This window comes from Nannospalax galili, unplaced genomic scaffold (genome assembly GCF_000622305.1).
Source record: "Nannospalax galili isolate Female #2095 unplaced genomic scaffold, S.galili_v1.0 scaffold356, whole genome shotgun sequence".
Lineage (NCBI taxonomy): Eukaryota > Metazoa > Chordata > Mammalia > Rodentia > Spalacidae > Nannospalax > Nannospalax galili.
Window position 1 is genome coordinate 1,947,894 of NW_008338126.1, and position 16,610 is coordinate 1,964,503.

The 16,610-nt window shown below is 41.4% G+C and overlaps 1 protein-coding gene across 3 annotated transcripts in view; it reads left to right on the plus strand.

The window, feature by feature from the left end:
- The window catches only part of Usp24 (ubiquitin specific peptidase 24), a 142,231-nt gene extending 126,300 nt beyond the window's left edge, over positions 1-15,931 (plus strand). For all 3 annotated transcript variants that reach the window (XM_008832980.3, XM_029563467.1, XM_029563466.1), the window contains exons 62-68: positions 2,876-2,941; positions 4,822-4,888; positions 6,133-6,211; positions 9,385-9,460; positions 10,887-10,973; positions 11,313-11,423; positions 13,842-15,931. In XM_008832980.3, coding sequence (XP_008831202.1) covers positions 2,876-2,941; positions 4,822-4,888; positions 6,133-6,211; positions 9,385-9,460; positions 10,887-10,973; positions 11,313-11,423; positions 13,842-13,904 — 549 coding nt within the window. In that variant the 3' untranslated portion in view covers positions 13,905-15,931. The remainder of the gene's footprint in view (positions 1-2,875; positions 2,942-4,821; positions 4,889-6,132; positions 6,212-9,384; positions 9,461-10,886; positions 10,974-11,312; positions 11,424-13,841) is intronic.
- Positions 15,932-16,610: the final 679 nt, after the last annotated feature.

Genomic DNA, 16,610 nt, shown 5'->3' on the forward strand with positions numbered 1-16,610 from the left:
GTCCCGTTACCCATGTGGCAGCTAGCAAATATCTGGAACTCTATTCCAGGGGATTCAATGCCCTTTTCTGATTTTCACAGCATTGCACAACAGCGGTGCACCTATCTGCAAGCACACAATACACTCATACACACACAAAAAAATAATAAATAAAATATTTAAATCCAGGCATGGTGGCATATGCCTTTTGTCCCAGCACTTGGGAGGCAGAGGCAGCCTCTCTTTGAGTTCAAGGCCAGTCTGGTCTCCATAGTGAATCCAGGCTAGCTGTGGCTACAGGGAGACCCTGTTTTCAAAAAGACCAAAAAAATAAAAATAAAAGGGGGTTGGAGAAATGTCTCAGCGGTTAAGAGCACTGACTGCTCTTGCAGATGACCCGAATTCGATTCCCAGCACCCACATAGTGGCTTCAAACCATCCTCAACTCCAGTTCTAGGGGAATCTGATGCCCTCTTCTGACTTCCATGGCATTGCATGACACAGGTGCACTCATACAAGCAGGCAATACACTCATACACATAAAATAAAAATAATAAAAATTACTCACTCGTTGCACCTACTGCATGTCAAAACTATGCCAAATGTAGTAGATGTATAATTCACTTAGTTCTCAAGCAGTCTTGTGAGGTAGCTAGCTGTTGCTGTTACCAACCTCATAGATAAAACTGAGGCACAGCCCAAGTAACTAGGGCCATACAACTAGTCAATGACAAAGTAGGGCTTTGAACCTGAGAATGTGGCTATGGGGTCTGTGCTTTTTCCATGTTGCTTACTGCCTTTCTGGGTTACTGTTACATGTATCATTTTACTACTCTTTAAATTTTACATAACATTTTTGATTTTTTTTTTTTTGAAAAATGTAAATACAGATACAACCAAGGTCTGCTTGGACCTGTACATCCCACTTCTCTACTCTGCCTCAGATATGAGTCTTGCCACATAGGGACATTTCCTTTAAGGCCCTTTCTGTGACATTCACACTATATGTAGTAGTTTCTACCCACAGATGTTTTGTACCAGTAGAATTTCACACACCTGAGTTCATAATCATCTTATGTGTAGTATTAACAGGTACTTAGTGTGAAGTATGTCTTTTAGGCTCTTATCAAAGGGTGTTTTGCCATCCTCAGAGGTGATGAAGTTCCCTCTTTATTGTTTACTAACTATATGACTATGACCTTGAGCAGTTTCCTCCACTACAAAATGGGAAGAAATAGGACTTGACTTCAAGGCTAAGAGAATTAGTGAGGTACTAAGCAAAGTGCTTTTTTAATGCCATCCCTGTCTCCTTGGAAGTGTGATGGTATAATGCAATGTCCTTTCTCACATTATCTATGTGGATTGTGTTAAAATGCACAAAGTGGGGGAAAGCGAGATGGCCCAGCAGTAAGAACACTTAGTATTCTTGCAGAGAACCAGGATTTGGTTTCCAGCACCCATATGGGGCTCAAAACCATCTATAACTCCACTCCCTCTTCTGGCTTTAATAGGCATCAGGCACACACATGGTGCACATACATACATGTAGGCAAAATTAAAAATTTATTTTTTAATTCAAATGCACAAAGAATGGGGCAAGAGAGATAGTTCAGCAGTTATGAGCACTTGCTGCTCTTGCAGAAGACCAGATTTGAGCACCTAGCACCCACATAGGGTGGTTCATAACCACCTATAACTCTAGCTTCAGGGCATCCAGTACTTTTTTCTGATCTCTATGTGCACCTTCATACACAAGAGCATACATACATGCACACACACACACACACATAAAAATAAATATTTTATATTTATTTATTTATGAGACAGGGCCTCCCTGTAGCCCTGGCTAGCCTGGAACTCACTGTGTAGACCAGGCTGGCCTCAACCTCACAGAGATCTTCTGCCTCTGCCTCCTGAATGCTAGAATTAAAGGTGTGCACCATCTTACCCAGCTATTATTTATTTCTATTTTATGTATATGAATGTATTGCCTGCATGTATGTAGATGCACCACCTGTGTGCATTGCCCACAGAGGCCAGAAGAGGATGTTAGTGCCCTGGAACTGGAGTTACAGACAGTTGTAAGCCACCATATTGGTGCTAGACCCAAACCTGGGTCCTCTGCAAGAGCAGCCAGTGCTCTTAACTGCCAAGCCATCTCTCGAGCCCTAATAAAAATAAATCTTAAAATGCATAAAGGAGGGGCTGGAGAGATAGGTCAGTGGTTAAGAATACTAGTTGTTCTTGCAGAAGACCCAGGTTTGAATCCCAGCACCCACATGGCAGCTAACAGCTCTCCGTAACTCCGGTCCCAGGGGATCCAACAGCCTCTTCTGACTTCCACGGGCATTGCACAACATGGGTGCACTTACCTATATGTAGGCAGTATATGCATATGCATAAAATAAAAATAATACAATTTTTTTTAATTATTTTTAAAATGTATAAAAGAGTATGAATTTTACAAACCTTGCTTTCTTTTCTTTGTGTAACTTAGCAGATTTTTGTTTTCTAAGCTATCTTTGTTATATACTTCCCTCAAAGACTACCACAGGCTTTCCCATTTGCATTCTTTTAGCTGTACCAGCATATTATAGAAAGCAAAGTAGTGTGTGTGTCAATATGTAAATATGGAATTGTTTAATGGTTTAAAATTCTCCCCTTTCCTTGCTTATTCATTGTTCTAATATCATACAAAATATCGTAGATACTGAGCTGGAAAATCCTTCAAGGTTGATTTGTCTCCAGATAAAGGTTTGGGGAAATTGAGCCCAGAGAGGAGAGTTGGCTTTACTCAGTGACAGCCAGATAGTTGTAGGAGTAGGGCTTGATTCCAACATGGTGCTTTCCACTGAAAACTTACTGGAATTTTTATTCTTTCTCAAAAATCTTTCAGAATCAGTTAGAAACTGCTCCACCCCATGAGTTAAAGAATACATTCCAGTTGCTTCATGAGATATTGGTAAGCCATAAATCTGCTTATTCATTTGTATTTTGGTATTTATTATTTAGTGTATGCTTATACATTATTGGTTCCTTACTGGTTTTGTTCATTTGGCCTGCATTTCTTGACTCTTCTACCTGTCAGTCATGGGCCACATGCATTGTTGACTTAGAGATGAACAGCAATAAACATCTACCTCCTCGGAGCTTGCAGTATAGTGAAGAAGCTAGGCAAAACACAGTCGGTTACAGGGCAGAGATCAGAGGTATAAATGGAATTAACCCTTACTGCAGCCTTACAATGTATAATACACTGTGTTTAACCCTGAGGTTAGCTCCCAGATGTAAATTTCTGGATTTGCAGATATGACACTGTTGGTCATATCTACTTTGTTGTATGACCCATATGTAGAAAGCATAAAAATGAAATATAATCAATTAAATGATGTTTTGGATTTCAGAAGTGTGAGTAGAAGACAAAAACCAAAAAGTCAGTTGTGATCAGCAAAGTATTGTTACTAGAAACAGCTTTAGAGAGGTGGGGTGATTTGCCTGAAGCCACCCTTTAGCAGATCTAAGGCCTATGACAGAGGCAGCGTTTGGACCAATGACTGGTCCCAGAGTCCCAACTGTCCTCACATTCTGAGGAGCTCTGAATTGTGAGTGTATGACTAAAGGAAGAAATGGAGCTGTGTAGTAGAACTTGGGAAAAGAAACCAAATACAAGGTACATAAGACTTCTGCCACCAAAGTCAGGGCATACCAACTTCTTCCTCTAGGCCACAAGTTGCACTTAGCCAGTAAATATGAATGTCTAGCAGTCTAGTCATATTAGTCCCATTTCTGGCACAGTCACCAAGAGTAATAATCGTATACCCCCTTGGATAAAGATGTAGGCTCTAGTTTCCTACCACTTCTGACACTCCTTGTTGTCTGAAACATACTCCTTTGCAACACCTACTGTCAGTGATGGTGCCGTGGAAGTGTTTTAAGCAGGGAAGTGAAATGACCCAGTAGCGAAACTCCTCTATAGCAGTTGGTTTGAAGGACAGACTAAAGAAACAGGCAGATTGGAAGGCCTATACAAGCCTGGCAAGGATCCATGACATAGCCAAGCTTGCACTCAACAGGAGGCAGAGTATGGAAGGACAGCAAGTCACAAATCAAAAGGTGTTTGGGAAAAAGAACTAACAGAATTTGGTGACTCGGTATAAACTAATGAGACAGACTAGGCCAGGGGCTCCTAGAGCAGGGACTTCATCCATTTAGGTGCTTAATAATTGGCCTTGGCTCAGAGGATACATTGGAGTAAAATATGAAAATATATTATGGGTACCTATGTCTACTAAAAGCCTGACTTTTTTATTCTTTTCTTCCTTTGACCCCAGTCCTTTTATAAACTTTGGAAAATTATTGCTTCTCAAGGGTAGAACTGTGTGTTATTCAGCTGGTCAGCAACAAACTCAAATAATTCACAACATTGCAATCCATTCTGTGGCAAGAACTAAAATATAGCAACAAGTAAAACACAGATCAGCCTCTGCAGCAAGACACAATCTTGCACTTCAACTTTTAGAACCTAATAGCAAAACTTAAGCATGTTTTTAGTCAATAAATTAAAATTTATCTTGTATTCTTAGGATCACAAAGTATCTGCCCTCATAACCCAACAGAGAACTATGGGTATAGTTGTTAGAAATAGATATATATGAAATTACTGGATCTTTAATAACTTGACATCTTAGTTTTGAATTAGGGAGATGTTGAGATGCATGGCAGTGACAAACGGCCCTTAATATTGGGCTGTTGTTAGATCTCTGCAGTAGAACTGTGAGGAAGCACCTGTGATTCTGCATAGGCTGCTGCTTTCACCTACTCACCTCTGTCTCCTTATCACAGGTCACTGAAGATCCCATACAAGTAGAACGAGTCAAATTTGTATTTGAAACCGAAAACGGATTACTAGGCAAGTATGCTGGTCTAGGAACAAATGTCTACCATGAATTTCTAGATAACCTCAGTTCTAGCAAGCATTACCCTTCTGCTCTCCCTGACTTAAGTGACTACTCTGTTAGAAGTCTTGTTAAGGCTGCTGGGCTCCTCAGCCAGATTGGGAGACTTTCCTTCTGCTTAGTATTCTCAGTGCAGCTCAAGGGTCTTTTCCTAGGTCAGGGAAGGTTCAGGGATGCTAGAAATTTGTTTTCTGTAAGCTAAAGCCACCTTTCTGATGACAGAAATCTTACCTTCCATTCAGTAGCCATTGGAAGGGAAAAAACTAACACCTTAGACTCAGAATGTTATCAGATGTATGAAGTGATTGTCTTTTGACCCACATGTCTACTGTCTACTCATGAAAGTTCTTTATTAGAACTTGCTTTTCTTGGAAGTCCTGACTTAGCTTTATAAGCTATGAGTTAAAAAGGTTTAGTAAAAAATGCCTGTCCACCATCCATTTACATTTCCTGTATCATAGTCATTTGGGATTTTGTTGGGTACCATCATGGCCCACATGACATTTCTGTCATTGATGGACTGTACATACAGTGGAGTCACCTAAGGTTATGTCACTAGTGGTGTGGTGGACATCTTCCTTTGTATAAGTTTGCTCTGACCTCAGATGCACAACAATGAACTCACCTAACAACCATTTCTCAGAATATACCCCCATCATTCAGCACATGATAGCATAGAAGGGAATTGAGACCTACTTGTTATGGCATAAAGGATATATAAGCGAAAAACTTTCCAAGCCCTCATTTGGAACAGTGTACTCTAATCAGACCCTGGGACCTGGACCCAGGCCAGGTCCTCTGGCATAAACAAATGAAGAGCAAGGGCAGGTATTATTTATTTTCAAATCCCTAAAATACATAATACAAAATATATGTTGAATAGAACTAGTATCATAAATTTTCATTTATCAGTCAATAAATTGCTGTAACTACTGTTTTCTCGGCAGCATAGTATATGGATCTTTTAACAGTCATCTAGTTGAAAATTTAGTTCTTTCAGTTTTAAAACTCAAACTTTTACCACCCTCTATGTTTTTCAATCATATTAAAGTGTTAGAATTGGGATGATTCTGTTGCATCAGATAATTAAGTTCCCTACCCCCTACCAAAATTATTTTGAGAGCAAGAGCACTTGTTATTACCTGGACACTTTCAGTTCAGTGCCTTACTGTTAAAATGTCCTCTTCTCTCCCTCCAGCTTTGATGCACCACAGTAATCATGTGGACAGCAGTCGATGCTACCAGTGTGTCAAATTTCTTGTCACTCTTGCTCAAAAGTAAGTATGGACTCAAGATACAGAGAGGAAGTGGTATTTGACTACAGGGGGAAATTGCCTTATTTTGGGACCTTAGAAAGTCTGACTCGTTCAAGGCATGCTTGATTGGAAAGTACAGAGTATTAAGAGTCTCTTCAAAGAAACTAAAGGAAGAATATTAGAAAAGTAGCAGCTCTTAATCCCAACACTTGGGAGGCAGAAGCAGGTGGATCTTTGTGAGTTTGAGGCAAGCCTGGTCTACTTAGCAAGTTCCAGGCCAGCTGTGGCTACAAGGAGATGGCCCTGTCTCAAAAAGACAACCAAAAAGAAAGAAAAGTAGCAGATCTTAGGGAATTTCAAAAGAGAAAAAGCAGATCATCTAGCCTTCTGACAGAAGGGCAGCAGTTGAGTCAGGTTTGGGTACCTTAGGAGCAACAGTTCATGACCATTTCCATGGTCCCTTTCATTAACTATTAACTCCTTTGAGCTCTTAAGCCCTCAATTTGAAAGTAGCCTCTCAAGAAATAAAATCTTGTCACCTCTATCTGTGGAACACTTATAAACCAAAATGCTATATCACATACTTTGCTTGCATTATCTTATTTAATCTTTACAGCATCACCAAGGTAGTTGTTTATCACTGATGGTTTGAGTGGCATATCTACAGTAGTCTTAGAGCTAAACTTAAAACACAGGTTTGTTTGACCTCAAAGTAAGGTACTTTTTTAAAATTGTGACAAAATATACAGAACATAAAATTGATCATCTTAACCTTGTTGCATATAGTTCAATGGTGATAAGATCATCCATGTTGGTAGAAGGAAAAAACTGAGTCCCACAAGTTGTCCTCTGGCTCTACATATGCACTATGGCACATGTACAATAAATAGTAAATGTGAAGTTTTATTTTTTTTTATGTGTATGAATGTTTTGCCTGCATGTATATAAATGTACCACATGTATGCAATGCCCACAGAGACCAGAAGAGGACATCAGATCCCCAAAACTGGAGTTATAGATGGTTGTTAGTTACCATGTAGGTGCTAGGAACTGAACCCAGATCCTCTGCAAGAGCAGCCAGTGCTCTTAACTGCTAAGTCTCTCTAGCCCCAAATTTTTAAAAAAGCTCTTCCATGTTGCACAGCCTCCATCACCATCAACCTCTAGAATTCCTTTCATCTTTTAAAACTAAAACTCTGAGCTGAGCGTGGTGGTATACTCAGAAGGCAGAGGCACGTATAGCTGAGATCCAGGCCAGCCTGGTCTACATAGAGAGTACCAGGCTAGCTGGGGACTACATGGAAACTCTGCCTAAAAAAAAAAAAAAAAAAAAAAAAAGAAAGAAAGAGAGAATAAAAATAAAACTCTGAATCCTACCAAATACTAACTCTTCATTAAGCCATTGGCAGCCATTGTAATTTGACTCCCTCTGGTACCTCACCAGAAGCTTACCTTTTATGACTAGCTTGTTTCACCTAGTGCATTGTCTTCAGTTTATTCATCCTCTAGCATGTATCAGATTTCCTTCCTTTGAAGGTTGTCCTTGTATGTCTGTGCCACATTTTGTCTCTCCATTCTTTAACTGGATGGACACTTAGGAGGCACAGGTTCTTAATATTAGGAGGAACCTTGCTGTGGTGCTGCTTTAACCCCTTGTATAGTAGTCCATGGCAAACAAAGTCAGTGACGGTAAGGTGACCCAAGGTTATTAAACAGACTTCACTACATTCACTGTGACTGTACCTCACTGTGACTGTACCAAGCTACCTTGTCCCAGTTCTTAAGCATGGAGATTGCTGTTCTTAGGCTTTATCAGAATAAGAATGCAAATCTGTTGTGCTTAATCTGCTATACTTGAACTTCCAAACAGAGATCAGTTAGATAAATTGAAATAAAGCATGAGCATGTTTTTTCTAGATAGCACAGTATTGTGCACACAAGAAGGTATTATCCTACCACAATTGTAGGTTTGTTAGTTAGACTTGATATTGGCCATGTATCAAGAGAGGCATTTCCAAGTAGTGCCTAGGCCACTGGTATGTCTCCTACCAGCAGCTTCTCAGTAAGTGTCTGTGTACATCTGTGTCCTTGCCACACACCAGTGGTGACAGCATCTTCAGTGCTGTGTTCAAATATGAAGACAGTTTTCTGGATTAACAAAGAAAAAGAAAAGGGAAAGATATGTTTCTTATGCATACTTTTAAAATAATTTTCCCCATAATCTTTCTTGTGCATATAAATTGGTTAGATGGTTGGTTGGTTGGTTGGTTTTTGTGTGTGTTTTGGTTGGTTGGTTAGTTGGTTGGCTGGTTTGTTTTGGTTTGGTTTTGAGACAGGGTCTTACTATGTAGAACTGGCTGGCCTCGAACTCACTATGTAGACTAGACTGGCCTCAAATTCACAGAAATCTACCTGTCTCTGCCTCCTGAGTGCTGGAATTAAAGGCGTGCACCACTGTACCCAGTGTTCATTCTTATTTTAATCACAAACATTAAAGAACATTTGTATTATGTAAAGAGATCATTTATTAAAGACACAGTTTGTTGTGAGTTGGGAAGTACATTTATTTTGGTTTTTAGCTTTGGATTTTAATAAGTTAGATTAATAAGATTAGACATGGTAAGAGACTTGATGCCTTTTTAAGTTTAAGCATATGAAGGTATTACCTCTCCAAACAAAGTAAAAGAAAAATTTGAATACAAAAACACCTGAGTCTTAATGAATGTAATGTTTATCTGTCAAGATGAAGTACTTTAGATTGAATAAGAATATTTTCCAAAAAAAGTATTTGACTAGTGTACTGGATAGCTTTAGTGTCACCTTGACACACCTGGGTTGAGAGAGCCTCAGTTGGGTCATTGCCTCCATAGGATTGTCCTGTGGCCATGTCTCTGAGGCATCTTCTTGATTGATGAGTGATGTGGGACGGCCCAGCCCATTGTGGGTGGTGCCACGCTGGGCAGGTGGGCCTGTGTTGCCTAAGAAAGAAAGCTAAGCAGGAAGCAAACCAGTAAGCAGCATTCCTCCGTGGCCTGTGCTCCAGCTCCTGCCTCCAGGCTCCTGGATGAACTATGACCCGGGATATGTGAGCTAAATAAACCCTTTCCTCCCCAAGTTGGTATTGGTCAGAGTGTTTTGTCATAGCAATGGAGAGACAAACTAGGACAACTAGTAATAATCTCCTCGATCCCCAGATGTCCTGCTGCTAAAGAATACTTCAAGGAGAATTCCCACCACTGGAGTTGGGCCGTGCAGTGGTTACAAAAGAAGGTAATAGAAGTCTGAACTTTGAAAAAAATTATTTGTATTTTATGTATATGAGTGTTATGCTTACATGCATGTAAGTGTACTACATGCATGCAATGCCTGCAGGGGCCAGAAGAGGGGTTCAGATCCCTTGGAACTGGAGTTACAGGTGGTTGTTAGCTGGGGACTGAACCCTGGTCCTGTGCAAGAGCAGCCAGTGCTTTTAACCACTGAGCCATCTCACCAAACCCCAAAATTGTGAGTCTTTCTAACTATAACATAGTAATTAAAAACAGCACATCTTACTGGGGAAAAAAATCTCTTAAACTTAAATTGAAAAATGACCTCAAAGTATTTTCAGATGTTGAACATTTCCTTAGTATAGTCAATACATACTTACATGCATTAAATTTGTATCTTAATATGATAATGCACCCCAGCCCCGCACCTTATCTCACAGGGCTAGTTTTATCTTTATTTGTGTGTGTGTGTGTGTGTGTGTGTGTGTGTGTGTATGCATGCAAGTACCTGCAGAGACCAAAAGAGGGCATTGAATCCCCTGGAACTGGACTTACAGGCAGTTCAGACAGTTGTGAGACACTCAGTGTGGGTGCCTGGATCCAAACTGGTCCTTTGCCAGAGGAGCAATCACTTGTAACTGCTGAGTTGTGTCTCCAGTCCATAAGGGTTATGTTCCAAGATCCTTCCTCCAGTGGATGATAGTGTTGAACTCTACATATACTATGTTTTTTCCTAGATAATGAAAAAGTTTAGTTTATATATTAGACAAAGTAAGATATTAACAATAATAATGATAAAATGGGGAGGGAATAAGCTAGAAAAATTATTGCAATATACTATAATAAAAGAATCTTGTCCTATATTCATACTTCTTGTGATGGTGTGAAATGATGTGATGCTTATGTGAGGAGATGAAGAGGTGGATGACATTACTGTTGGAATTATCAGTGGTGACGATCACTGAGTTATAACAGTACTGAGCCAGTAGTATACATAGGGTAGGTATATTGCTGGACAAAAGAATGGTTTCTATCTGAAGCAGGACAGAGTAGGACAGTGCAAGAGTTCATTACAGTGCTCAGACTGGTACACAATTTAAAACTTAATGACTTAGTTCTGGAATTTTCCATTTAATATATTTAGACTGGTTGTTCACAGGTACCTCAAACTAGGGGAAATAAAACCATGCATGGAGGTGGGGAGCACTGTAAACACTTGTCTTGACTTTGTAGATAAAAAATTGGGGGTTGATTACTCTGATTAAGAAGCAGTGCTTTCCTGTTTGAAAGTGGAGGGCAGTCCTTCATGATAACTGAGGTGATAGAAGTCTGGTAGACTTATAGCCTGTGCCTCTTAGACTCTGATGTCTGTAGGAACTGTAGGACTTAAGGGGGCTTACTTATCACCTCTGCTTGGCCTTTCATCCTAGATGTCAGAGCACTATTGGACACCACAGAGCAATGTCTCTAATGAAACCTCAACTGGAAAAACCTTTCAGCGAACCATCTCAGCTCAGGTGAGGGGGTGTCTGTTCCTTTGTGCTTTGAAACCCCTAGGGCCAGCTTCTTAGAAATCATGCTCAGAGAAGAGAGGGAGGGCAGAAAATGAGAAATAGAAGCAGCCATTGGATTTGTGTATAAAAGACAGCAAGCTGGTATACACTGAGGCACATTGGAACAGATCACTTGTCTAAAGAAGAGCATAATAGATTGGCTGGTAGGTCTTGAAGGGCTCGGAGGTCAAGGGATGCCTTGGCAACTCTGCGGAAAATGCCACGCTGCAGCCTGCCAGTGCTGAAGGGTGGTTGCAGTTCTGAACCAGCCCCTAACTCCTGCTTGTGTTTGGATCTCTACAGGACACATTAGCATATGCCACAGCTTTGTTGAATGAAAAAGAGCAGTCGGGAAGCAGCAATGGGTCAGAGAGCAGTCCTGCCAATGAGAATGGAGAGAGGCATTTACAACAGGTACTGCTTGGCCTGTCCTTGACTGAAAGGGCAGCACTTGCTCTTAATCTTTCCAAAAGTCAAGAAAGAAAAGATTCTGCTCCTGCAAGTGAGTATAAAGATAGGCCAGCTTGGCCCTCTGTGCTGTTAGCTGAACAGTGCTACAGCATGAAATAAAGGCCAGGCTCTGAAGTATCTGGCTGCTAGCATGAAGATAGACTTGATGAAGCCAGGCTGCACACAGTGCTGTTCTGTCACTTTATTATGCCCCATTGGAAAATCTCTCTTGCTTTCCCCAGTCTTCCTAGAAATGTCAACTTGAAAGGCAAGCTCCATGGCACACTGAAGGGCACCTACTTGCCAGGGGACTCTGAATCATTTGGGCTTGGGGAGGGGCTTTCTTTTCTCATCACTGTATAAAAGAAAAGAAAAATAATTTTGAAGAAACACCTACCATGTGCATAGCACTAGACTGAATGCGGACGTAGTTACGTTTAGCACACCTCTCCTAGTATGTGGTCTTACATCCCAGCAATCTCCTTGCTGCTCCATCACAAGATTTGGCACAGAGGCAGCCCCAGGGAGGGAATGTTGCTGGCGTTAGAGATGTCCTTTCCTGTAAATGTTACCTTTCAGATCCTCCTAGCAACCAGAGGGGCCCACTATTACCCTGACCTTACAGAAGACTGATGGAGGCCTGGCTTTGTGATGTGAAATAACCCAGACTTACTCTCAAGAGTTCACCACACCACCTCCCTTTCAAAGAGCTCCTGAGGCTGCTGGTTCCCACACTCACTGCCCGTCATCCATTCTCCTGGGACCATGCGGGATGTTTCCTCCCAGCCCTTATCTCTTCCCACCTTGACAGAATTTTAATCCTTCCCCCATTCCCATTTTAAGTTTCTCTGATGCCTTTTCTACAGATATTTCAACACAGTTCTCCATCCTCTTAAAAAGTCCTCTTTTCTTCAGAGCAAAACTTTCCCAGAATTATCTGCACTTGACTATCCCTGTTTTCCTGTCACTCATGCATTCTTCAGCCTCTTCTGAGCTCTTCCCTCTCTTCTCACAGTTGGGATGGCAGATGGCCAGTGTTTGTTAGGCTTCATCATAGCTGACAGCAGCAGCATATAGCACTGCTGGCTACTCCTCCCTTTTGAAATACAGTCTTCAAGCCTTCCATGGCACCTTACTCTAGATTTCCTTAGACCCTGCTGACTGTTCCTTCTCAGACTCCTTCCCAGTCCAGCCTCCTCTGGGGCCCTGGAAGTTGCTGTACAACCCTCTGTTCTCTTGTCCTACTGCCCTAATCAGTGTTTTCATCCCTACCCATCACTGTGCTGCTCCTGAATTCCAGGGGGAACATCCAGTGTGAGTTCCTGAGGTCTCCACTTGCTGTGTCTTGGAAGACACCTCAGCATGTCCACTCCTCCTCAGATCCCCACTAAAGCTGGTGCTCCATCACCATCCCATACCTCAAAGATAGCACCCCTGTGTGCCAGGCCAGTCCCAGCCCAACTGTTCACCAACCCTAAGCACTGCACTCTCTACACCTCTGTGAGAATCCCCTACCTGAATTGTGACTGCTCTCCAGGCCACTCGCTGAAACTTTCCATTGGTTGTCCTTTACTGCTACATAAAGGGCAGAATCCTCCACACAGTTCTGTTTGACTTGGGCCCTTCAACATTTTCTGAATTTTAATTTATCAAATATACTTTGTTCCGAGGCTGGAGAGATGGCTCAGCGGTTCAGATCACTGGCTGCTCTTGCACAGGACCTGGGTTCAGTTTCAGCACCCACATGGTGACTAACAGTTGTCCGTAACCCCAGTTCCAGAAGATCCAATGCCCTCCTCTGACTCCACAAGCATTGCACAATATAGGTGCACTTACATACGTGCAGGCAATACATTCATACACATAAAATAAGAATAAAATATTTTATGCACACACACACTTTGGTCCTTCTGCAAGAAATTGTCCCTTCTCCTCCCTATTCTTGGAGGACCAGTCCCAAGACCACCAGTTGATTATAGTAGCAGAATGTGGATTCAGGAATGACCCAGATCCCACCCAGTAGGGATACTACCTGTCATGAAGCAGGTGTCACTGGCATCCAGTCCCCCTCTCTGCTTTTTCCCTTTGCTCACTCAGTTTAATGAGGTGCTGCCTGTTGGATGAAGAGGAAAGTGTGGCATTAGGCCACTCTCTGGGTTCTTTCAGTGACTAATTAAGATTATCCAAATGAAAGTGTTCTGCATAATCATGAGTTTCCAGAATGTGTAATAGTTACCATTGTGTTTTATTAACTTTTAATAAACAGAATTAAGTTGCTCAGTGAAGATATGCTTAAATTACAGAACCACAAGTAAGGATGTCAGTACAGAAAGCTCCCCTAACTTTAGTTGTAGGATCCTTAACTTCCTTTCTTTTCCACAGGGTTCAGAATCTCCCATGATGATTGGTGAATTAAGAAGTGACCTTGACGATGTCGATCCTTAGAGCAGTGTGCCCAGCAACTGGCCAGATAGGATGTTCTAATGCACCATTTAGAAACCAGAATCTCATCCCTGAAGCCCTTCAAAGAGCCTGGAAATGGAGTCAGGAGAATGTGTGACTGAGGACCATGTGTTCTAAAGGAAAGCCTTCTCAGGCTTCTAGAAGGTTGGGATCTGCTTGTTTGTGGGAGAGTTCCAGCGTGGGAACCAGCTGACCCACAGGCACAGTCGTAGTGTGGATTGAAACTCCATGGAGATTTTAGGAAATGAAGCTGGTGACAGACTTCTGATACATGAACATAGAGTAAGGATAAAGGGATAAAGCTGTGGCTTTCTCTATGATGTGACAAAAAAAAAATCCTTTGGTTTTTATATCAAAAAAAGAAAAGCAAGCTGCCTTTAGGTATGTGAGGGCAAATTTTTACTCTTGCAGTAACATTAAGTAGGAATATCCAATTTAAAATGATGTAAAGATATGTGGTAAAAATTCCTTTTCATTGTAAAATAGTTAAATTCAGTTTACATAGACCTTTGTATTTAATATGTCTCCCTCTTTGTACAGAATTTCTGATCTGCCTGGTTGAGAGCTCTGGACATAATCTTGGATCTTGATGATATGTTACCAGTATCAAAAATTGTGAAATTATTAAGTTCTTTAAGGTATTTTCTGATACAAGATTGAAAAGAGCAATAAAAAAAAAAGCTATGTTCTCTAACATATAGGTGCATTCTTTGACATCAGTCACTGAACTTACAGGTTGTTCCCAAAATAAAATTTTAAAACAACATAATTGAAAGCACTTTAAGATATAATTTTATTGAATTTGACTTCTTAAATTATCTTTTTAATGCTTGGAGACATATTGAATAAACTGTAGTCTTGTCACGTGATCTGCAACGATTGCTCTTCCTTAAACGTAATTCCTGTGGCCCTTCTAATGATTGTATATTGAGTTAAACATCTAGGCTGGGAGACACTGCTTTGTGAGACTTAGAATTTAAGTACAGAGGAAGAATTCAAGAATTCATTTCTCCTCAACATGACTAACACTGAAAAGGTAAAGGTTTAAGACTTTCCTCAGAAATAACTAGAAAACAGTTGGACACCCATCCATTTAGTTGTATTTCCCAGCATGATGTCACTCGTTTCAGGTTGGGTTACGTGGGTATTTCCTGTATTTTGTACACTTCGAATTTTGAATTGCTCACAGTTTCAGCCCTGTTCCACTCTGAGTTACATGTTCTGCCTATTTTCTACTTGCTGTGCGCAGGACCCGGGGAGCCTTCGGAAGTGCCAGGTTGCCACTGTCAGCTCAGAATACTAAGTCAGATAGGCAGTGCCTTTTGGTTGCTTTTGGATTCATGGGGACACATTCGAGGCAGACAGCATTCTCTGCTGTGTGCTTTCAGTGAGCCTCATTTCACTGTTCAGCTGTGGGAATTCCTGTGCAGTCAGCTTCAGTGCATCACTCTGTGTGTGGCCTACCACAGCCAGTGCCAGCTTTGGTCAGACACATGAAGTCGGAAGGGCCAGTGTTTGAGAGCAGAACTGTGTGCTTGGGGAAACAGACAGAGGCAAGTGGTGAATTTGGTATGGTTCTGGTGTTCTCACAGTTCGATGTGAGGGTGTAGAATTGATTTTGAATACCTGTGTCGTACTGTTTCCCTTCCCAGCTCACCGTCTCTCCACACTCGTCCTTGCAGAAGGATTGTGTGGGACACGCATTGAAATGCCAGCGATGATACGTGGTGGGACATCATCGCTGGCAACTGCACTCAGGAGCCCAAATTCAGGAGTGAAATTGCCACTTCTAGTCAGCTCCCTTATTTCCTATGGAAACGACTCGCCTTCTACCCCGCACCTGCTGTCCTCATGTAAAGCTGCACCAGAATCGTCCTCACTCTTCACTTTGGTCCATCTTGCTACCTTGTTGCTGTCATGGGCATCCTTTCTACTTTGCCAGTAACCACTTGATTTCCAACAGCTGCAGTCCACGAACCTGCTGAGGACTTTTTTTTTTTTTTTTTTTTTTTTTTAATTGAACCCCCAAAAAGGACAATTTGGGGAGGGGTTTCTTTGGGAAGGGTTTTTTTTTTTTTTTAATTGAACCCCCAAAAAGGACAATTTGGGGAGGGGTTTCTTTGGGAAGGGTTTTTTTTTTTTTTTTTTTTTTTTTTTTTAACTGTAGCACCACAAAGTGACAATTGTGGCAGGCTTGCCTTGGAAGAGTTGTCATTTTTACTGCCAATTTTTGAATGAAGATGTTTTTATAATCTTTCACAATGGTCTGCAAATCAAGCAGGAATTGCACAATTGATTCAATGCTGTGTGTTCTCAAGAAGCTCCTGCAGTCCAGGTGGACCTCAGGACTGCTATCCTGCCCCTGAGGCATCCTGGGACAGACAGACAAGCATCCCATGGGCAACTTGCATGTGGCTCTCCAGGTTTGTGTGGTTGCTGACACCTAGAATAAGCTGTAGGACACAGAGCACTGAGCCACAGACTGACCTGGCTTGCCCTACCCTCTCTGTTAACACCGAGGTATGTGCAGTATCTTTTGAGCTTGGAACAAGCAGACTGGAATTTTCCTCTGCTACCTCTTGTGTACAAAATTGTTTATAAAATTTCAAAAGAAAGTAGATAAACTAGGGAAGAATCTGGATTCTAAATTGGTTCGTATGTGGCAGAGTTCTTAGCTTCTAAGAGCAT